This window comes from Schistocerca americana, chromosome 5 (genome assembly GCF_021461395.2).
Source record: "Schistocerca americana isolate TAMUIC-IGC-003095 chromosome 5, iqSchAmer2.1, whole genome shotgun sequence".
NCBI classification, from domain to species: domain Eukaryota; kingdom Metazoa; phylum Arthropoda; class Insecta; order Orthoptera; family Acrididae; genus Schistocerca; species Schistocerca americana.
Genome location: NC_060123.1, coordinates 717,497,130 through 717,518,261, shown reverse-complemented (window position 1 = coordinate 717,518,261; position 21,132 = coordinate 717,497,130). Strand labels below are relative to the sequence as shown.

General features: G+C 41.6%; 1 protein-coding gene and 1 pseudogene across 1 annotated transcript in view; one reads left to right on the top strand and one right to left on the bottom strand.

The window, feature by feature from the left end:
• The window catches only part of LOC124616657 (dipeptidase 1-like), a 181,702-nt gene that overhangs the window by 74,939 nt on the left and 85,631 nt on the right, over window positions 1-21,132 (bottom strand). The window contains exon 6 of the mRNA XM_047144985.1: window positions 4,425-4,494. Within this exon, the coding sequence (XP_047000941.1) occupies window positions 4,425-4,494 (70 nt within the window). The remainder of the gene's footprint in view (window positions 1-4,424; window positions 4,495-21,132) is intronic.
• On the top strand, window positions 15,227-15,344 carry LOC124617031 (annotated as a pseudogene).

Here is a 21,132-nt window from a genome sequence, read left to right as displayed (position 1 = left end):
TAACCAGCTGTCGGTATGTGCGGAATGGTGTGAGACCCGCTCTTTTGTCGTTCTTGCAACAGGAAGGTCATGTGTTGTTTCAACACACACACTGCCCATGAAATTCACTGTGCACAGCGAGACGTGCGCCAACTTCCCTGGCCAGCGCGTTCTCCGGCCTCGGCTCCAGTCGAGCGCGTGTAGGACGTGACGGGACGAGGAGTGGCTGGTGAGACTCGTCGACCAACGACTCTTACAGAACTACGTGAACAGGGCAAGCAGGCGTGGCACAGCGTGTCCCAGGACAGTATTCGCCATCTGTACGGTCGACTGGACGTCAGATTCAGTACCTTCAGTGCCTACGGTGGAGACATTGAAGTGCAAAAGAAACTGGTATAGGCATTCGTATTCAGATACAGAGATATGTAAACAGGGGGAATAGGGCACTGCGGTCGGCGGTTGTTAGATCGATTACTACTGCTACAATAGCAGCTTATCAAGATTTATGTGAGTTTGAACGTGGTTTTATAGTCTGTCCACGAGCGATGGTACGCAGAATCTCCGATGTAGCGATGAAATGGGGATTTTCCCGTACGGCCATTTTACGAGTATACTGTGAAAATCAGGAATCTGGTAAAACATCAAATCTCCAAAATCGCTGCAGCTGGAAAAAAATCCTGCAAGAACGGGACCAACAACTACTGTAGTAAATCGTTCAACGTGACAGGAGTGCAACCCTTCCGCAAACTGCTGTATATTTCAGTGCTGGGCCATCAACAAGTGACAGCGTGCGAACCAGTCAAAGAAGCATCGTCTATGTGGGCTGTCGATGCTGAAAGCCCATTCGTGTATCCTTGATGACTTCACAACAGAAAGCTTTATGTCTCACCTGGGCTTGTCAACACCAAAATTGGTCTGTTGATGACTGGAAACATGTTGCCTGGTCGGACGTCTCGCTACAAATTGTAACCTCATGAATCTATGGATCCTGGATGTCAGCAGGAGACTGTTCACATTGGTGGAGGCGTAAGTGGATACGTAAGTATCCTGTCTGATCACCTGCATCCATTCATGTCCATTGTGCATTCCGACGGACTTGGGCAGCTCCAGTAGGACAATGCGACACCCCAGATGTACAGAATAGCTACAGAGTGGCTCCAGGAACACTCTTCTGAGTTTAAACACTTCCGCTGTCCACCAGTCTCCCGAAACATGAACATTATTGAGCGTGTCAGGGATGCCTTGCAATGTGATATTAAGAAGAGATCTCCACCTCCTCGTTCTCTTACGGATTTATGGACAGGCCTGCAGGATTCCCTCCAGCATTACTTCAGACATTAGTAGAGTTCATGCCACGTCGTCTTGTGGCACCTGTGCGTGCTCATGGGAGTCGTACACTATATTAGACAGGTGTTCCAGTTCCCTTCGCTCTGTTGGGGCAGCAGCTACTGCTGTCCTTTCAACATTATATGCCACCATTGTGGACCACGAGGTCGACACCTGGCCACGCTACTGGTCTAGGATACCATGGGTGGACGCTAGTTGACAGGGTGCACCTGTAACTGCTGTAGCTTGTTAGAGTAATAAAGAGTGTATATCCACATTGTCTCGCTGCAGCCATCTTGTACTCTTGCCTGCCTCTCGTAGCCCTTGCCAAACCACTGAACGCACAACCCCCAGGCTGGGTGATGCCCATCATCTTGACAGCTAGTAGAACCAATCATAGAGGTCAACACACACTACACATCTACAGAACTAAGCTCATCGAAATGTGCTGCCTAACCTGTAAGGTAAATCACTACAGCCAACTTACACCAGCCTTGACAATATCGTTACGTATTTTTGATAAATAATAGAAGACTTTTGAACATGTGAAAAAATTCAGATTGATCAGGTACTTTGAACATGCCCAGGATATTAATGGCCTGTTTCTTTTTAATTTTCAACGAAATATTATGGCTGCTTTGTTTTAATGGCTTTTATAATGCAGAAATGATGTCACACAAAAGAGCAGTGTGGCATCGGATATCTTGAGCATGACACCATAAAGGGGAGTTTGGGTTGTGGCGTCATGTGTGGAGTCAATGAATGCACAGAACCAGGATTCAAGATCGGTGAAGTGTGGTGGAACCCTCATAGCCATTCTACTCCAGTCCATCATGAAGCTGTGATACGAGTCCATAAAATAAAAATTTTTGAGTTCTTTAATTGATTTGCTTCCTAAAACTTCAATGAGAGAGAGCTGTTTGCAGATTGATATAGATATAGAATAAAAAAAATGTAGGGGCAACAGTGGTGTGGTGTAGATGATGCCATCGCTCACATGTGAGTAGCGCCGCCTGACGACGGGATGTGTCGCTGGCAACTCTGGCTCTGCTGGTGCCGCATATTGCCCGACAGTTCCACATACCTCTGTGGAAACTGTGTCGCCTGTCAACGAGATGCTCCGATAGTTGCTCCCATATGAAGGTGACCTCGGATTTGGACCTCTGCGAACATGGCCGCAGCTGTGTCCACTGTCGTGGAGGTCACGCCTCTGAAAGCAGTCAGGCCAACAGTCGAATTCAAGCTAACGAATAATACTGCTTAGACTCTTTCTTCAGGAACGTGAACTGAAAAAGTCGCTTAACACCACGCAAATCAGTAACTCCTGAAAACAAATTCGCTTCATATACTCTCCAAACCCTAATCTGTCCTCCACAACATAGGTTTGTTCACATAAATAGCAACTGGATAAGCAATAAATTTCAGATAATGTGGAATGATTTCGTAGAAGTCCTATTATCTCTGAATTCGAGTGAAAAAAGCGTGGCAAAATTCTTCATCTGGACCTTGGAAGTACCACAAATGAATCCAGGACAGTTGCACTAACAATGTCCCTTGCTCTTACTTTGTTGTGGCTGTCTTTGGAGTGAGTCCGTTTGCTGCAGATGTGGTCATCGCAGCATGTTCGATTGCTGCTGATGTTAGCGCTCTTGCTTTCCCAGAAAATAGGGCAGAGCTGTAGCCTTGTCTGCTGACATCTGCGTGCGATTATTTTGTTTATCTTTTTATAGCCGTTCACTGACACTACAAGTTGTTTCACTATCAGAACTTCGGTGCTGTCCCTGACAACGCATCCTCTTTGTGTGTGGGCGGGCTGTGGTTAATTGAATCTGGCCGCCGTACCCAGCCTCTAGCAGGTTCTGCTGCCACACCACTGTGGAAGAGCCTCTTCAGAAACTTGGAAAGAGACGGGACAACCTTGTGACAAGCTGAGGGCTCTGCTCGGTGCGTCATGCAGGCTCGGGTGGAGCCACTGTAGGCATGTTTCCGGAGTCGAAATTCGGTGCGCCACAGAGTTTCAGCTTGTCACACGCAGTTACCTGCATAATTACTGGAAAAGGACTTGTTCGTTAGAACTATTATAATGAGTGTGAATACTACTTTACTAGACTGGTAAAATGAATGGGGATAGCCTTAGTAGGACCTATACAATGCCTACAGATACTACGTTACTGGAACTTGATGTAATTAATGGGGGACTAGTTTATGAGGACTGGGAAACAGACAAAGGTTACTACTCTATTAGGACTGCTCGAATGAGGACGTCACTGCTTTACCACGGGGGGCGTTCAGTAAGTAATGCAACACGTTCTTTTTATGAAAGCTGGTTTGTTTTATTCAGGGTTCCAATACACCATATTATTTCCCACCCTTTTGGCTACAAAACCCTTTTTCCAACATAATCTCCATCCAATGCAATGGCCTTACACAACCTTACTGGACGGCCTGTATGTCCACAGGGTAGCACTTTATTATTAGACATCGAATCCAACGTCTTTCTGCGTCAATTTCCTTTCCGTCACCCAAGCGCAGCTTCCTGTGGAGTGCATGCTTCATTGGGCCAAACAGATGGGAGTTGGAAGGTGCAAGATCTGGGCTGTAGGGTGGATGCGGAAGGTGTATCCCAACTGGTAGACGAGAGTGCCAGCCAGCACTACTAATAGAGACGTCCATTTGGGCAGCGGGGTGGTGTCGGACACGTTTGCGCCACCTTGCCGTCATGATGGCACGCGTCTCTCCCAGCGACCCACCGTGGTTTTGTCTCTACAGACACTGTAAAGCGCCAATAAATGACTGCGATGCTCTGTTTTCCATCAAAAGGAACTCAGTGGTAGCTCTTTGCTTGGAATTCACATTTGTTACAGACAGAAGCCATTCTGAAGGTCACGTACGGCGCCGCCATCTATCGACTTCATGAAGCTGTAGGGGCTGGGGCGGGAATATTCCACGATGTCCCGCAACGAATTGCGAATTTTTTAAACCGAAGTCGGCCAAGAATAAAAAAGTGTTGCATTAGTTGTTGAATGCCCCTCGTGTTAGTGATACAAAGACTGGACTACTTTGCTAGTACTGGTAAAGGGAGTGTCCTAGTAGACATAACGACTGTCAGTGATACAGACCTTGCCGAACTTAGTGAGGCCCTTGTTTTCTGAGCGCTGTCCTGGGTTATCTACCAGCGAGCAGTCTGCCCTGGAACAGAGGCGAGTCACCTAAAGCTGTACTCACGACAGAGGAAAGGAACAGTAACAGTAACGCATCAGAAACAGGTAGCTACATGTACAGAGAAACAGAGGAGTTCAAATAGGTTTCACCATTTTCATTGCATCTTCTGAACACTGTATGAAAGTATTAATCTGGCTAATATAAATATACAGGGTTACTCAAAATGATGTTAACACTCAAATGGTTCCCACGCCCGGGTTCCCGGGTTCGATTCCCGGCGGGGTCAGGAATTTTCTCTGCCTCGTGATGACTGGGTGTTGTGTGATGTCCTTAGGTTAGTTAGGTTTAAGTAGTTCTAAGTTCTAGAGGACTGATGACCATAGATGTTAAGTCCCATAGTGCTCAGAGCCATTTGAACCAACTCAAATGGTAGAAACAATTTATTAACTTTACGTCGAATGTTTCAAATGATATGCTGCAAGTGCGAACTCAACCTATCAAGTCCGTACAGGCATTTGATTGGGAATGGATGGTATCTCATCCCGTATACAGTCCTTTAGGTCACTGATGGCGCGAACTATTCTGGTGTAAACGCGTTGCTGTGACATGACCCGTAAGCAGGATCACATGGTGTTAAGTCAAGAGATTGTGGAGACCAGGACAATGGTTCGTGACAACCAGTCCATCGCATGGAAACGTCGCAACGAGATAGACCCTAACAATACGGAGCTAGTGCAGAGCGCTCTCTTCGGATTTCCACTGGTAGCTCGTCAAAAAAGTAGGGTCCAGTGACTCCAGCGGCGATCACAGCGCACTAACAGACACTTTGGGGGAATCGTGTTCATGTTCCGAATGAGTCGTGGGTGATGATGATATGTCGGTTCACAAAACCACTTGTGTGAATAATGGCTTCATTGCTGAATGCCATTACATTGAGAATATCTAGCAGGATATTCGTCATTTCAGCTAAAGTTTGACAGATCTCCACCCACCTACATTTCTGCGCCAATGTTAAACCTTGGGCAATTTGGATGTGATAGGTCTCATCCGAAGCTCGTGTTTCAATATGCACCACACTGTTTTTTTTTTAAGAATTCCTGTTTCCAAACGGCATCGCACGTTTGATTTCGAAAGACTCTGCAACACGGCTTCATGTACAACAGCGATGTTTTTTGTTCGCATCGTCCTGATGTTGGACGTCCTGCATTGCTTCGATAGTTGTTAGCTACCGATTCAGTATCGACAGACTTCTTGTATATACGGTACACTGTTAAACGGCTGGGTGGCTCACCTGGAAATCGGTATCTAAACTTTTCACGCACAAGAGTCGGCGAACCATACACTTCCATCAGGCCTGCTGCAAATCATCGTTGCTCCAGTGTCAATCGTTCAGCCATAGTGTCATCTAAAAACAGAGTAGTCTGAAGACGTTACAACGATCAGCTGTGCAACAGCTAAAAATATAATATATGCTGCGTTACATTTCAATAAATTATTTCAGCGCTCCACGTGTTATGTCCGTTTCAAACACATTGACTAACCCTCTAATATCATTTATTGTAACGGTCTTATGCACGCACGTGGCCTTAGTAATTGATCTAGATCTAGCCAAACTGAGCCACTGAAGGCAGTGTGGCTGGTCGACGGCAGTGTGCTGGCTGGGTGTTGGCAGGCGGCAGTCGACAGGGGTGTACAAAGTCTCGCTCCACCCTGCCTGCCGCTGTCTCCGCAGCGATCATTAAAGCTGCTCAGCCTGCCTCTGCCACAACGGAGGCACGGGAGGGCGTGTATAGCTACAGCAGGCCAGCTCTGGTTTTCGCAAGCCTGGCGAGCTTCGCGGGACCCGTCCAGTCTGCTCCATCTGTGAAGAGGTTGCGCTGTCAATCCTACGTGAGTACTGAATAGCCAGGTGTATGTTTGCTTAGGTAGTTCCATTACAGTCCATTTATTATAATAGTGGGAGCAACAAAATGAAAAGAACCAAATATAAAGGAGATTGAGGATAAATTAAGAACTGGGAGGAAACGGAGCCCAGGTGCAGCATGGAAAGTTGTCGTTAGCACATGATATTAAGAAGAAAAGCACCAAAAACTGTAATGTTCTTGCAAGTACAGTAATTCCCTACTCCTCAAGAAAATGAGATTATTTATTGATTAGACTTCGATAAATAACCATTAAATAAATACTTCGAGGTTATTGCAGTAGACGGAAGAGATAAATGCTACCCTACTCTAAACAAAATATCAAAGTCATTCCACTCTCAAACAGCATGTGAGGAAAATGAACAGTGTGTAACTCATTACATATCTCACTGTTCTGTGTGCAATCCACGTTTCACCCATATACACTCTGAGTCAAAAAATAAAATAAAAATAACAAATAAAAAGAAATAGAGTAGAATGATAAAAACTAGTGATTTGTTCAACAGGGTGAGATTCACTAATTGAGAAAGTCAGTAACACGTCGTCCCAACTCTGGTCCTTATGCAGGCAGATATTCGGCTTGTTCATTGTAGGATGTCCTCCTGACGGATATCGTGCCAAATCGTATCAAATTGGTGCGTTAGATCGTTAAAATTTCGATCTGGTTTGAGGGACCTGCCCATAGTGCTCCAAACACTCTCGTTTTGGGAGCGACCTGGAGGCCTCGCTGGCCGTGGTTGGCTCTGGCGAGCACAAAGCCGAGCAGCAGGAACCCCCGCCATGTGCGGCGGGCATTCTCTTGCCGAAACGTACAGTCTGTATAAGCAAGAGTGTGGCCGTCATTACACAAAGATAGTAAAATTATCGCCTTAGTTCTTTCACAGCTCAATAGAGGGAACCTTTGTCCTTCGTGCAATATCCATAAAGCATTAGTTTACTTTGAAATCTTGACTGAAGTACATGTTAAGGTGTCACGAGTGCAGCTTACGCGTCGCGTTCTGAGGCTGCGTTCCGCTGTAGCCACCCCAAAGATCCCAAAACGAGTCGCGCCGCGGCCTCTAAATATACGGGGAAATCAAAGTCATTTTTATCAAAGTGGGTAACATGAAATAAATTCCAGAATGAGATTTTCACTCTGCAGCGGAGTATGCGCTGATATGAAACTTCTTGGCAGATTAAAACTGTGTGCCGGATCGAGACTCGAACTCGGAACCTTTGCCTTTCGCGGGCAAGTACTCTACCACTGAGCCACCCAAGCACGACTCACGCATCGTCCTCACAGCTTTACTTCTGCCAGTATCTCGCCTCCTACCTTCCAAACTTAACAGAAGCTCTCCTGGCAGTTTTATCTGCCAGGAAGTTTCATATCAGGGAACACTCCGCTGCAGAGCGACTATCTCATTCTGGAAACATCCCCCAGGCTGTGGCTAAGCCATGTCTCCGCAATATCCTTTCTTTCAGGAGTGCTAGTTCTGCAAGGTTCGCAGGAGAGCTTCTGTAAAGTTTGGAAGGTAGGAGACGAGGTACTGGCAGAAGTAAAGCTGTGAGGACGGGGCGTGAGTCGTGCTTCGGTAGCTCAGTGGTAGAGTACTTGCCAGCGAAAGGCAAAGGTTCCGAGTTCGAGTCTCGGTCCGGAACACAGTTTTAATCTGCCAGGAAGTTTCGTGCAATAAATTGATTGAAAACGTGGATGACTTTGCAGTTGGCTGCACTCGTGTCTCTTGTTGTGTATCTCACTCAAAAATTCCGAGTAAACTAATGCTTTATGGCCATTACATGGAAAAGATTCTCTCCTTTGGGCTCAAGAATTCAGAGTAAACTAATGGCCATCACATGAAGGAAAAAGATTCTCTCTACTGGGTGGTGAAAATACAAAGGCGATATCTTTTACCACGTGTGTGTAACGCCGAGCACAGTCTTACTTAACAGACCGTAAGTCCGGAATCGCTTGCCATAACGGGCAACAAAATGGGGCGAAGGATATCGCCGACGTTCCGCAATGCCGTAAGGGTGCCACAAATGATAAGCAAAGGGGTCCTGCTATAAAATAAAATGGAACCCCCGACAATCGCTCCTGGTTATGGACTGATTGGTAGACAATAATCAGGTTGGTATGGCACCACTGGCAGGCCCGTCTCCACACACGTCTCATAGATCGTACAGATCTCTTCAGTGGTGAGTCCCGATGGCCAGGGAAGACGTGACTGAAGCTGTGTCACACAGCGTTGGCATATTAACAATACTATTGGCTGCCTTATGACCCCACAACCAGTAGTTATGGTCTGGGGTGACGTTTCATTTTACTGCAGGACGCCCTTGGTTGTCGTCCAGAGCATCCTGACAGCACAGCGGTGCGTCGATGACACTGTACTGTACGCCCCATTTTGTTGCCTCTTGTGGCAGGCAATCCATCGTGTGCCCACATTTCAACTACATAATACCCATCAGCACACAGCGAAAGTTTCTACTGCTTCCTTCGTGCTTGCAAAATCCTGCCTTGGCCAGCAGGGCCGCTGGATTTCTCCCCAGTTGTGAACCTTTGGAGGATCAGGAGCAGAGCCCTGCAACCATCTTAGGATTTTGACGATCTAGCACGCCAACTGGACAGAATTTGGCACGATATTCCTCAGGAGGAAATCCAACAACTGTATCAATCAATGCTAAGCCGAATAACTGCTTGCGTAAGAGCCAGAGATGCACCGATACGTTATTGACTTGCTCAGTTTGTGAAGCTTTTCTCTTGAATAAATCATCCAATTTCTCTGAAACAGTGATCGTTTGCTTGTGTGTACATGCACTTCACATCTACCGATTTCCGCCCCATTTGTATAATTCTCTCGCGGTGCGTCGTTTTCTTTCTCTAAGATTGTATATCCCACAGATCCCTGCAGATGGCGTGTGGTGCACGGTACTGATTTTAGTGGCGATCCTACCTCTATGCATGCGCATACTGTGCTGTAGAATGTGTGTGTGTGTGTGTAGGGATATTAGTGTAAGCGATGTTCGAAATAATAGTGTTGCATCTTGATCGAATTTGGGTTACAGTTTGTGATTCACTCAGCAGACAGAACTAATATTAATGTCTGCTAATATGTGTCTGCTTATTTTCCATCATATAGTTCATGCAGACTGTACATAACTGAGCGTGTGGTAAATTCGTGCAAGTAAGCTGTGTAGTCAGTAGCAAAAGGAGGGGCCTATGTGCTGCTCCCCAGTTGTTGCTGGGCTCATCTGGTTGGCTGGTTCAGCGAAAAACGCGACCTCTCGTGATAGCAGCGTATCGTAACTCGTAGTTAGGATCACAAGAGACAGCTTCTGCCAGCGACGTGTTCAATGTTACTCGTCTCCTCTCCGAGACGTCACGGGCTGGCGGCTGCAGCGCTCGGTGTGATTGTTTTGTAGTGGAAGTCGTCGTAACTGACCCATTCCTACCGTATACCATTACTGCACACGATGTGACAGTGCGGCTGAACAGAACAAACAGCCGTAGTAATTGCGACTAGCGGCTGTCACTATAATCAGTCCGCCCCTTTAGCTGATTGGTCAGTGCGTGCGACTGCAATGCAGCACGTCTGGGTTAGATTCCCGGTCGGATTGGCTATTTTCTCCTCACGAGGACTCGCTGTTGTACTGCCCTCTTCATCATTTCGTCAGCATCGACACGCAACTCGCCCAGTTGGCGTCAACAGGAAACACTCGCAACTCGGCGGCCAAACTTCCCAGTGTGGGGTCCTACCTAGCCAACAGCGCTATACGATCATTTAATTTCATTTTTTTTTTCAGTATAATTTGCAGCGATGTCCTGCAGTGGAACAGTACATACGGTGTCGGTGTGCTGCCACGGCCTCCACCGGCGGGTGGCAGAGTGCGCGAGGTGCTGACTGCACTGCGAGGCGGCGCCGCCCGGTGTGGCGCTGCCGATGCGCGTGGCGGCACTTCGTGGTACGGTGTTTGCGCACATAAAGACGTCGCAATTACCCTTATTCTATTCCAACAGTGGTGGCATCCGTCAAACATTAACCACAAGTATCGATAGTGCTTTTAATATTATCTGATATCAGCTCACGTTCCTCACATTTTTAAAACAATTTCTGCTTCATCGTTGGTAAGTGAGTAGTCGGATGATCTTGAAAAGCAGGTGAAACTAGGTATGCAAAAGCGTAACGAGTCTAGTTTCTTACCTATATAACGTCATAGTGTGTGGGTCATTGTTCTTAACAGATCTAAGTACTAGGTCAAGTATTAATTTCCTACACGACTGTAAGATGAGGACTGTTTAAATGTGTAATTTCTTTATTGTGTTATTATCAAACTTTTAAAGTCACATACCGTCAGTCTCAAGAAGTGGGTATTTTAAAAAATCAGCAAATATGTGAGAAATAGCCCCAAAGCTGTACACAGCAATGCGAGATGAGGCGGTCACACAAACACAACGCGACTGAGGGATCCATCAGGTGGTCAATAAACCAAGGGAATTTGGGCGTTGTCTGGCGGTAGGGAAAATCATTATGACTGGGTAATAACTAATGGTAACAACCAAAATTGTTGTAACAGTAACATGACAAGTCATTAACAAAGATGATAGGAGATAAGGAGGCTAAGGCAAGTGGATGACTTGCATAAAACAGTGGACCCCCTGCCTCGGGATGCGTGGGCATAGAGGGCGGGGGAGGAAGGGCGACGTTGCCCTTCAAGTTATGTCCCGTAGCTGCTAGGTCACTCATCCTATGTCCCTGCTCGTACGGGAAACAGTAGGCCCGTTGATGAGGAAATCCCATCGATCCATTACTCGCTTACTGTCATTACTATCAGGAGCTCTCTGACTAGAAAACTGGTTCAATGACACAGGCATGCCATCAGCATGATGACGATCAGTCGGCACTCCCGCATTCATTCCCATTTTTTCCACATTTGAAGTAATAGTGGGACAAAATCCATCCCTAAACTCCACGTGGATGCAGTTTATGACAGGTGTCTAGTACCGTCCTTACCTCGTAGCTGTGTCCGTGGCAACTAAAGTGACTGCCTGGGCCTTGCAGAAAGTCCACTTCAGACAGATATACTGTTTCTCATCCGTTATATTAATCGATTGTAGCCGACAGTTCTCGCTAAAATTATTCTGAAGCTCGTCAAAAATCACTGCCTCTGTCTGACATCAGCAAGACGAGGTGGGACAGCTCCTCCTTGCCCTGTGTCCCCTTGCGTTACACCTTGGCAGACGCGTCTTTACTCTTATCGTGATCACCTGGCAGACCTCAGATACAAATTGTAGTAGTCCACCCGAGTTGTCACATGCTTCATCACATGCTGTGCCAGTTTGCACTCTGGCTGGAAGGAGTTACTAACTAAGATTATGCGTTCCCACCATCCACACCAGAAATTACCACCTTTTGAAAAGCATCACTAGAGTGGCGGGCACCCAGTGTGCCAGCGTAAACAGCTTTCTTTCTGCCATCCGTCTGAGTCCCGAGGGATCCAACGGCTCAGAGGTTTGCACCACCACAAAGTCATGCAACCACCTCATCCATTCCCAGTCCTATCAATGAACTAACAATTGGCTTCTAGTAACTGGTACCTGTTACACGAGAATATTTCAGAGTAAATGCTAGCCACTAGTTTTTAACTGCATAATCACCATCATTGTTACAGGACACTAACGTTTTCATGGCAGTGAGCGCCAGTTAACCGCATTCCAAAGCAGATGTTTCTGACTCTTCCCGAAGATTACAGGGAATGAGACAGAGAGAGTTGATGAATAGGTATGGTCTCCTGGTAGGAAATGTAAAATGGAAATGAGTCACGTCCAGATCCAATGGCTACAAGTAGCACATAGGGCCCGTTTACTCGAGAAACACATCACCATTCTCTTTTGCGTATGGTACACTCTGTCATACTTCAGACTGCTACAGTTTGGAACTATTGAATTTCTAAATATTTTTTTGCCTTTAGAGTAATGTTGGTAGGCGACTCAATTAGGCATCGGACAAGCTGTTTTACTTACTGCAGCTGTTGCTCCTTTTAAAAAAGAAAGCGTAACAAATTTTCCAAATCTGCTTTCAACAACCTTTCAGCTCTCAGATTCTTTGAGGGAAACTGTTCATAAGCGAGACAACGTATCATGAATGCACCTCCAGTTAATTAATACCACTCTCTTTCTTCTCTTAAAGGATGAATACTCCACGCACTACTTAATGTGACCTATTTTTCTCTCCATGCAATTTACCATTGGGCTAGTGAATTAACTGTTATAAGCTAAAAGTGCATAAGGGCGTGCCAGTCTTGACGACAAAGGTCCTATGTAGGGATGTGCTACTAGCATTTTTAGTACAGAGGAGTAACAGAAACCAAAATTTTTATGTTTATGCGATACCCTGTGTACATATTTTAGTTCACAGAATTGGACTGCCTTGCATTTTAGTCAGGAATGAAATATAAATATTTGCGTAAAGTAGATGCTAGGAAGGAATATTTTTTTAATCAAAAACAAGGAAGAACACGAAAATACAAACATGCCTAGAAGAATTACCACATTTCTGACAATGAATAACAAAATACTTCTAAAAATTTGTGCAAGTCAAAAAAATTGGAATTTCTAGGATATTTTACAGAATACAAAGAAACAGTTGATTTTCATTCACTGATTATTCGTTGCTTTTATCATATAAAAACATTAAGATATACTAAAACGACTAAAACTGAAATGATGTCTTCCGTTTGAAATTTTTCGTTGCTCTCATTTCATAAAGAGCCCACAAAATGGAAAATAAAGCCAATAGAAAATAAACATGCCCATTTACATTTAGATATTATCTCTAATATATTACATCAGATGCATACGTTTTTGTATTTTAGTGATTTGACACACAAGAAGATAAAAAAGCCAGTTGTTTGCAATTACTGTTTCTGCTTATAAATTTTATGTACATTTAAAATTTTCATTTCCAGAAAAGAATGATCATTAAATTTTGCATTTATAAAAAATTTAAGAAGCTGTGTAAGTTCATATCTGGACGACATTAGACTATAGGTAGCTGGCTAAATTGTAATTGGAGTCTTTGTGAAAAGCTTCATAAGTATTCACAGGTCTGGAACATATATTTCATGTAAGGATGACAAAAAAGTCTTACAAATCAAAGTATACAGAAAATTCTGTCTCTTTCCCCAGTTGTGAATGAAGGAAGAATAATAGTGAAGACCGTAATAACCATACACTCCTACCAGCTCAGAGAATAGACACATACTCAATGTGGACATGAATAAGGATGTCAGTTTGCGAAAATTAATAGAAATATAAAGATTTGGAAATGTATTGAATTAACTGAGATTGAGTATTATGTAAAAGCAGGAGTCATGCATAACTGAAAACAGCTACCAACACAAGATGCCAACACAAATAAGTAATTTTCAATACATTTTACTTGGGATAATAGATTTTGCATAATATCTGATTACTCACTTCAGTAGCTTAAGAACTATCAACAAAAGTTTGTAAATAAAACAATAACCAAACAGAAGTAGTACAGGAATTCTAAGGTATCAAAATATAGACTAATTTAAAATATCATCCTAAATATTATTCCTTTTAAGGCACATGATAATGATGGGTATTATAAAAAAGCTATTATTATGAGAATTTTATGATATTATTGATTAATATTATTGATTTACCACATGGCTATAATTCAAATAATCCTAATTATTAGGTAACTGCAATTTGTAAGTCATTAACAATATAGTTTCTGTTACATCGTATGGACTGAATAGTCAAGCAGAATAACTCAAAGAACATATAAATTTTTATGTTACAGACAGGATTGTTAGTGGGGCTCAGTGTTTTGATTATTCTAATTAAACAGACACATTATAAAGATAATTTTATACTCCTTTTTATTTAGTTGTATGTCTAATTAACCAATATTTTCCTTTATGAGTTTTAAAATCTGAGCTAAATCATCCAAAGTATAAATTTTAAAATTTGCTCAAAATTATCTTGGTGGATATACAATAAATTGTATTTATTGTGTACTTAGCAAGCACGATATTAAAACTACTGTCAGTTATTAAATATTACACTGAAATATCATACTTTCCTCTTCTGATTAGTGGGGCACATACTTCAAAAAGAACAGTTGATTATGTGAATTCTGTTATGAGTACAATTATTTCATGAAAGATATTATTGTCATCATCAGTTCAATACAAAGGAAGAGTAATAGTAAGATTTGACATCCTGTCAGCAGAATTGTAGTGAGGATCGAATCATAATGTTGTCCATTAGGCAACAATACCATATTTGCACATTACAAACAGGAAATCTGTATGTAAAACAATAAAAGATTATAGAACTAATTAGCTGCAAAAGAATTTTAATTTTGTCTTTCTGAATAAAATTTCAGTTCTTCAGCAATTACATTACCTTACTCAGAAAATAGAACTGATGATATTATCTTCAAATTCAATTTGTAGTGTAGGCATGCATTTTACAGAATGCATGATACACATAAGACAGATTAATATATGAAGGATGTCATGTGATTGTTGCACAGAGCAAGAGTGCAGCAATATGTCAAGAATATTTCACATTCTGATTAGACTATTTGTTACAACTAACAAGTTAAAATTATTAAAATAAATTTGTTGCTCATATTTTGTTGACAGAGGATTGTTGACAATAATAATAATACTTTTTGAATCAGCTAAATTCCTAAAACAGTTAGGTATTACACAGAATGTCATTCAGGCGTGCAAAGAAAAACTGTAGAATTGACAATTAGAGATAATAGCACTGAATGCTAGCAATACAATTAAAACATTTTGACTGTCCATATTTATTTCCAGCCAACAGCCTTGCCCCAGTGGTAACACCGGTTCCCGTCAGATGACCGAAGTTAAGCGCTGCTGGGCTGGGCTAGCACTTTGATGGGTGACCATCTGGTCTGCCGAGCGCTGTTGGCAAGTGTGGTGCACTCAGCCCTTGTGAGGCAAACTGAGGAGCTACTTGATTGAAAAGTAGCGGCTCTAGTCTTAGAAACTGACATTCGGCTGGGAGAACGGTGTGCTGACCACAAACCCGTCCATATCTGCATACAGTGATGCCTATGGGTTGAGGATGACATGGCGGCCGACTGTACCTTTCGGCCTTCGTAGCCTCTTCAGGGGGAGTAGTTATAATGAAACATAATTAATATTTAGAATTTATAAGTGTAGAGTGTGTTCAATACAAAATACAGGATTTGTCCTTGAGGTTGCTTTTATTTTAAATGTTTCAAATGCGTTGTTACCAGGCGCTCTTCTGTCGCCTGTTCACATCTCCAGAGCGGCAAATTATGTATTTATCTTTTCCTGTGTTTTACTATTAGCATATTTATTAAATTTCGTGTGTTTTTCTGTTTAAGAGGTTTAATCTCGTTTTAATATGTAAATAACTTGTTAGCTTATCAAACCTGTTCCTGAGTTAATTATTCGATGAATTCTTATAGCCTCTTACCAGTACATTCTGTAAGTAGACATTTTTACAACACCTCGCAGAATGTATATCCCAAGCTACATTTCTGTTTCACAAACATTTGAATCCAAAGAGGCCCAAGTCTTCTGTTTACACTAAAGGTTAGATCTATCGACGAGGTTGAGGATGATCCCATCAACACACATTGCTCTGAAATATTGTAAAGGTGTCAGTTTACCTTCTGAAACATCAGAGGAAATTGTATTATGTACTCGCTTTTTTATGTCCTTCATTCTCATTCTCCACTGAAGCTCGCAGCGCGTCTCTCATTGACTTTTCTGAGCCGAATAATGTGCTACATGGATTGAAACATCCAGTAAACCCCTTGAAGCCAACGGAACATCATCTACAACATTTCATCAAGCGATTATTATCAATCTTGCCAAAGATGCAATACGTATGTTTGGCGACTAGTTTCGAACCTGCTGGTTCATTCTCAAGCCTGACATACTGAGGCTGCACTAAAAGTGCTTTATTTTAGTAAAAAACATCAAAATGACAGCACATGCTTTAAAAATGATCACAGATGACTGTTACACTCAACATGTGTGCGCTTAGCAAGCCAGAAAAAATCTCAACATTGCCTCGACTGTCCAGAATGTCAAACATATTGAGAGTCAACTATTTAATTTACACATTCAACAAATATTTATTAGTGCTTCCATTACCTTCATATAATGTTTTAAAGTCTGCTGCATGTACTGGACCCTAGACACAATGTAACAATTCATTTGTCAATGCATTGTAGCCTGATGCTCTCTGTTTTGTCGAACTCATGGTAGCCGAATTAATTATAATGAACTTTGGAAAGTCTGGCAGCGTTGTTTATGATCTTTGGACTGATAGCTTGGTCTTGAGGAACAGTTAAATATGACAATGCCAAATAGTATCACTGGGCTGGAGAGGATTAAGGCATCTGCCTCCAATGGTGGGACATTAGGAGGGTGGCAAGTTTCATATCTAAGGTTCTGTCTCATTTTGTAGTTTACTTCATGAGCTATTGTTGCTAGCATGAATAGGAAGTGTGCATGATGTGTGCAGACGCAGGAGGCGCTGGCCACAGTTTGCAAACAGCTGAATGCGTTTCTGGCTATGGTTGGCCCCCATGACGCTGCTGTCTCCGAGTGTAGTAGTGGCAGAGAATCTGGTCCGTCATGTGGGATGCCCTAGGTGTCACTTGTTTCGCCCATGGGTTCTGCTACTGAGGCACATCCTAGTTTATTCGACAGTGTGGATCCACTCTCACAGCAGGGTGGGAGCTGGGTAGTAATGCATTCGTGTTGTTCGAGGCAGAGTGCCAATGTGGAGGTTGGCCATCTGGCCTCGACTATTCACCCTGTAAATGATCAGGGGGCCATTCCTTCAGCAGGGTCTGAACAGGCACACGTGGGCAGGGGTTACCTAGTTATTGAGAGCTCCATCATTAGGCACATTATGGAGCCCTTTCGGATGATAGCATTCAGGGTTGGAAAGAAACTTAGTGTGCACTGGGTATGTACGCCAGTGGACCCTATCTGAGATGTGGAAGCGATCTTGCCTGCGGCTATCGAGCGTGAAGGGTGCAATCATCTGCAAGTTGTGGCTCATGGTGGTACCAAAGACTCCTGTCTCATGGGGTCTGAGGCCATCCTCAGTTCGTACAGATGACTGGCGGTCGTGATGAAGACTGCTGGCATTATGCTCAGTGTACAAGCACTGCATTATTATTCATGTGTCCTATTTCTGAGGATATACTGTTATTACAACATTTTCAAAACCAAATAAAGTTTGCATGAATGACTACAAATATTGAATTGAGTTTGAATTTGTGGGGTTTTATGATTTGTTAGATTTGTTTTTGTTGTGCCCTCCATTGCAAATGTAATTACTTCCTTCGACTCTTTTCGGTGTGATTGAGTGGATTATGTGGTACTTTTAGTTAACGATAGTACAACAAGTATGTGAAACTCTAAAATAATCTTTTCTTTCACTTCTGTTGCCTAGTACTGTCAGTTTGATGTATTCTTATATTCTGTTCCTTTCAAGAACCATAACAATTCCATTAATTTCAGTTAAGCCCCACATTTCTCATTCCTCAATAATTTTTCATTAAATTTTCTTTCTGGTACCAGAGAAATTTCTGTATGTTTATTGTATCCAAAAGACTGATAATGAAAATAAATGGAAAAGTTACAAGATCATGGTAAGCTTATATTCTATAACAAAAATAACCTCTTATACAACATTTCAAAAAATTACATTTTTAGCGATATTCCATACAATCAATTGAAAATGTTTAAAATGTTCGCTATTGTTTATAAAACCTGATTCATTTCTATAGAATCTCAGTAAACTATTAATGTACATATGGCTCTGTGAACATTCTTTCTTCATGTTAATCAATAATTTCATGTCAAAGACAAGATATAGCCATGCACAGAGAAATTTAGCTATACAGATGGTTCAAAGCATATATTCAAGTCATATATTCAGTATGCAATGTAACACCTTCATAATTTTTTTTTCTTTGTTGCTAAGGGGTTTTAAGTTATAAATGAAGGTGACAAAAAGGACTGAAATAACTTATTATTGCCCCAGTTCATAGCTGCTGAGGTTAACTTTTGTACTGAATCCCCTACCTACAATATTTTTCATTTTGTCATTTTCATGCGGTTTTTTTTCGCAAGAGGACTCGTGAGTAATATTCTCCCTCTGCGAAGCACAAAGCACACAGATGCCTCAGTTGCTGGCTAACTGGAAATCTGATGACTAAAACTGCTGATGCTTATGGAATAAGCTCGTAATAGGGAGCAGTGATCAGACAACATTATGCCATGAATGAGTGCTGGATTTCCTGTTGTACCAGCCATTATGCAATTCTGAATCAGACAGATGATGTGGTATCTGTTACGCACAAAACTCAGGCACGTCAGATCATTCACTCTTATTTGCCCATGAGCTCACGATTTCTTTTTCATTCTCAAGTATCGTCCCTAACTGCCCCAGCTTGGCCTGTCACAGCTGCTGCCACTATAGTGAGGCGGGGAGCTCTACACAACATCCACAGCAGTATGTCAGTAGCCTTATCATTCTTGCAATGTCAAATAACTCTCTGTAATGTTTCATCCTATGCTGAAATAGCTCCTCAGCCCTTCACGACCAAGCAGTCTGTCACATTTCTCTATGATCTTGTTGCAGCAAATGTAACAACCATTCTCATCCAATGAGTGACTTGAATCTCAACTATCTCTCTAACCACTTCAAGAATGAAGTTCCATTTCCATCCCATGGACTATATAGACCTATACATTTGCTTTTACACCTTAATGTCTGATAACTAAAAGTCATCTACAATACCTAACATTCCTAGTAATATTACTACTATGAAAAACGATCAGTCCAAGTGAGAGCAATTCTTTTGCTGCCGACTGAGCTTTATCATGAACCTTGTGATACTGAAGGTACTTAACATCACTTAATGTTTTGTCTAGAAGTGATACCTTTCGTTGCACTGCATGAGACTACTGCAGACCTGTGCCAAGCACCATTTGTCAGCCAATACATGTGGCATGTAGAAATCCAGCTTCTGAGTATGGAACCTCTTCTCACTCCTTCAGCCTGTATGAAAACAGCATGCACCACTTTTTGTCCTATTAAAAATAATGGTTCACTGTTAAACTTAAAAGATTTATAAAATTCTCAGTTTGATTTGCAAAATACGGTTAGATTTAATATAAAAAACTTATTATGCAGATTAAATGCTTTAAGAATCTACACACACTTGCTAAAACAGTTAAATCCTACAACTAAAACACTTAAAATTTGTAAAAGTATATTTAATAGTTTTTAAGGCCTATTTTGAAGGCTTATTTGTAGTTTCTCGTCACCTACAATGCTGTTAACTGTGCTAATATGTATGTGTAATACTTTAAAGCTGTTCCAAAAGTTATCAGTGGAAGAAAATCAACACAAATCATTATTTTTTGTCAGTATACAGAACACAAGCAGTCCACACTGGCTACTTCTGTCATTTAATGTACAACTTTGCATTCCTTGTCCATGATGACAGTCTTTTGTTATGAGTTTACAGAAGGTAATGTATGAATAAATCAATTAACAGGAGATAAAACATAATGTAATGCGATTTTACCAAATATGGTTTTACCAAATGTTATTAAATGAATTAATATTTCATAGACATAATGTTATAATTTCTCAAAGATACTGTCCACATTTGTGTGTCAATGGTAATTTATGATCCTCAGTTTCAATAATTACTGGTAAAAGCAAAGGTAAATGAAAAGCATTACATATATATTTGTGGTTTGATATCTATATTCTTAAAATTTTAGAGCTGTAGTGTGTAACTTCTTAAGGTTCTTATTAAAGTATTTGCTTTGAAATATGTAATGAGTTTAAATATGCATTAACCTTCTTGACATTTCATGATTTATTTTTGAAATTATTCTGAAATGTGATTCTGAATAAGTAGGACATTTATTAGAACTATCTGAATTTACTTACACAAAATGTCATATTAAATTCAAATATATCTTCATACAGATAACTATATTCTGCATTATTATTTTTTAAATAATATATTGTATTGAACTTCCAACATACAGTAATCTTATCAAATGACAAGATACTCTATTAAAATTTCTAGACTGGTATTCATAATAACTCATGATATTTTTAACTTTATGTATAGAATATTATGATTTAAATGCATATATAAATAGTTTACGATTTATAGGGAATCAGAATCTGAAAAAGTGTGAAATTAAATACTCCAAAAAGATTTTCTGTGTTTTTCTGTCTTTATAATTAGTTGTATAGTTGAAAAGAATTTATTTAGTCATATTTAGAACACAAGTATTCGCTTGTTATGTAGATTAATATTCCAGGCTACACTAATTGGGATGAAACTAGGAACCCAAGGTGAGGTAAACATAAAGCAACTTAAATGAGTATGATCGCCATAGGAATACTGCTAAACGTGACTTATTCCAACTAAAGGTGCTTTAACCAATTATGTCTAATACACAAAGTGGGCAGCATCAGGTTTGGAGGCAAGTTTATACTTGCTGTAGGGAATGTGTGAGAAAACTCTTGAAAAAATTTTAATTGAAAGCTGATGAGCCATAATTTATTGCATAAGTACTGACTGTTAGAATGTCAGTGTCAGACAGTGGTGGGGAAATAGTTAAGTGTTCATTCTTGTGTTGTTCACAGCTTTACACAACAGTGTTCAACCAC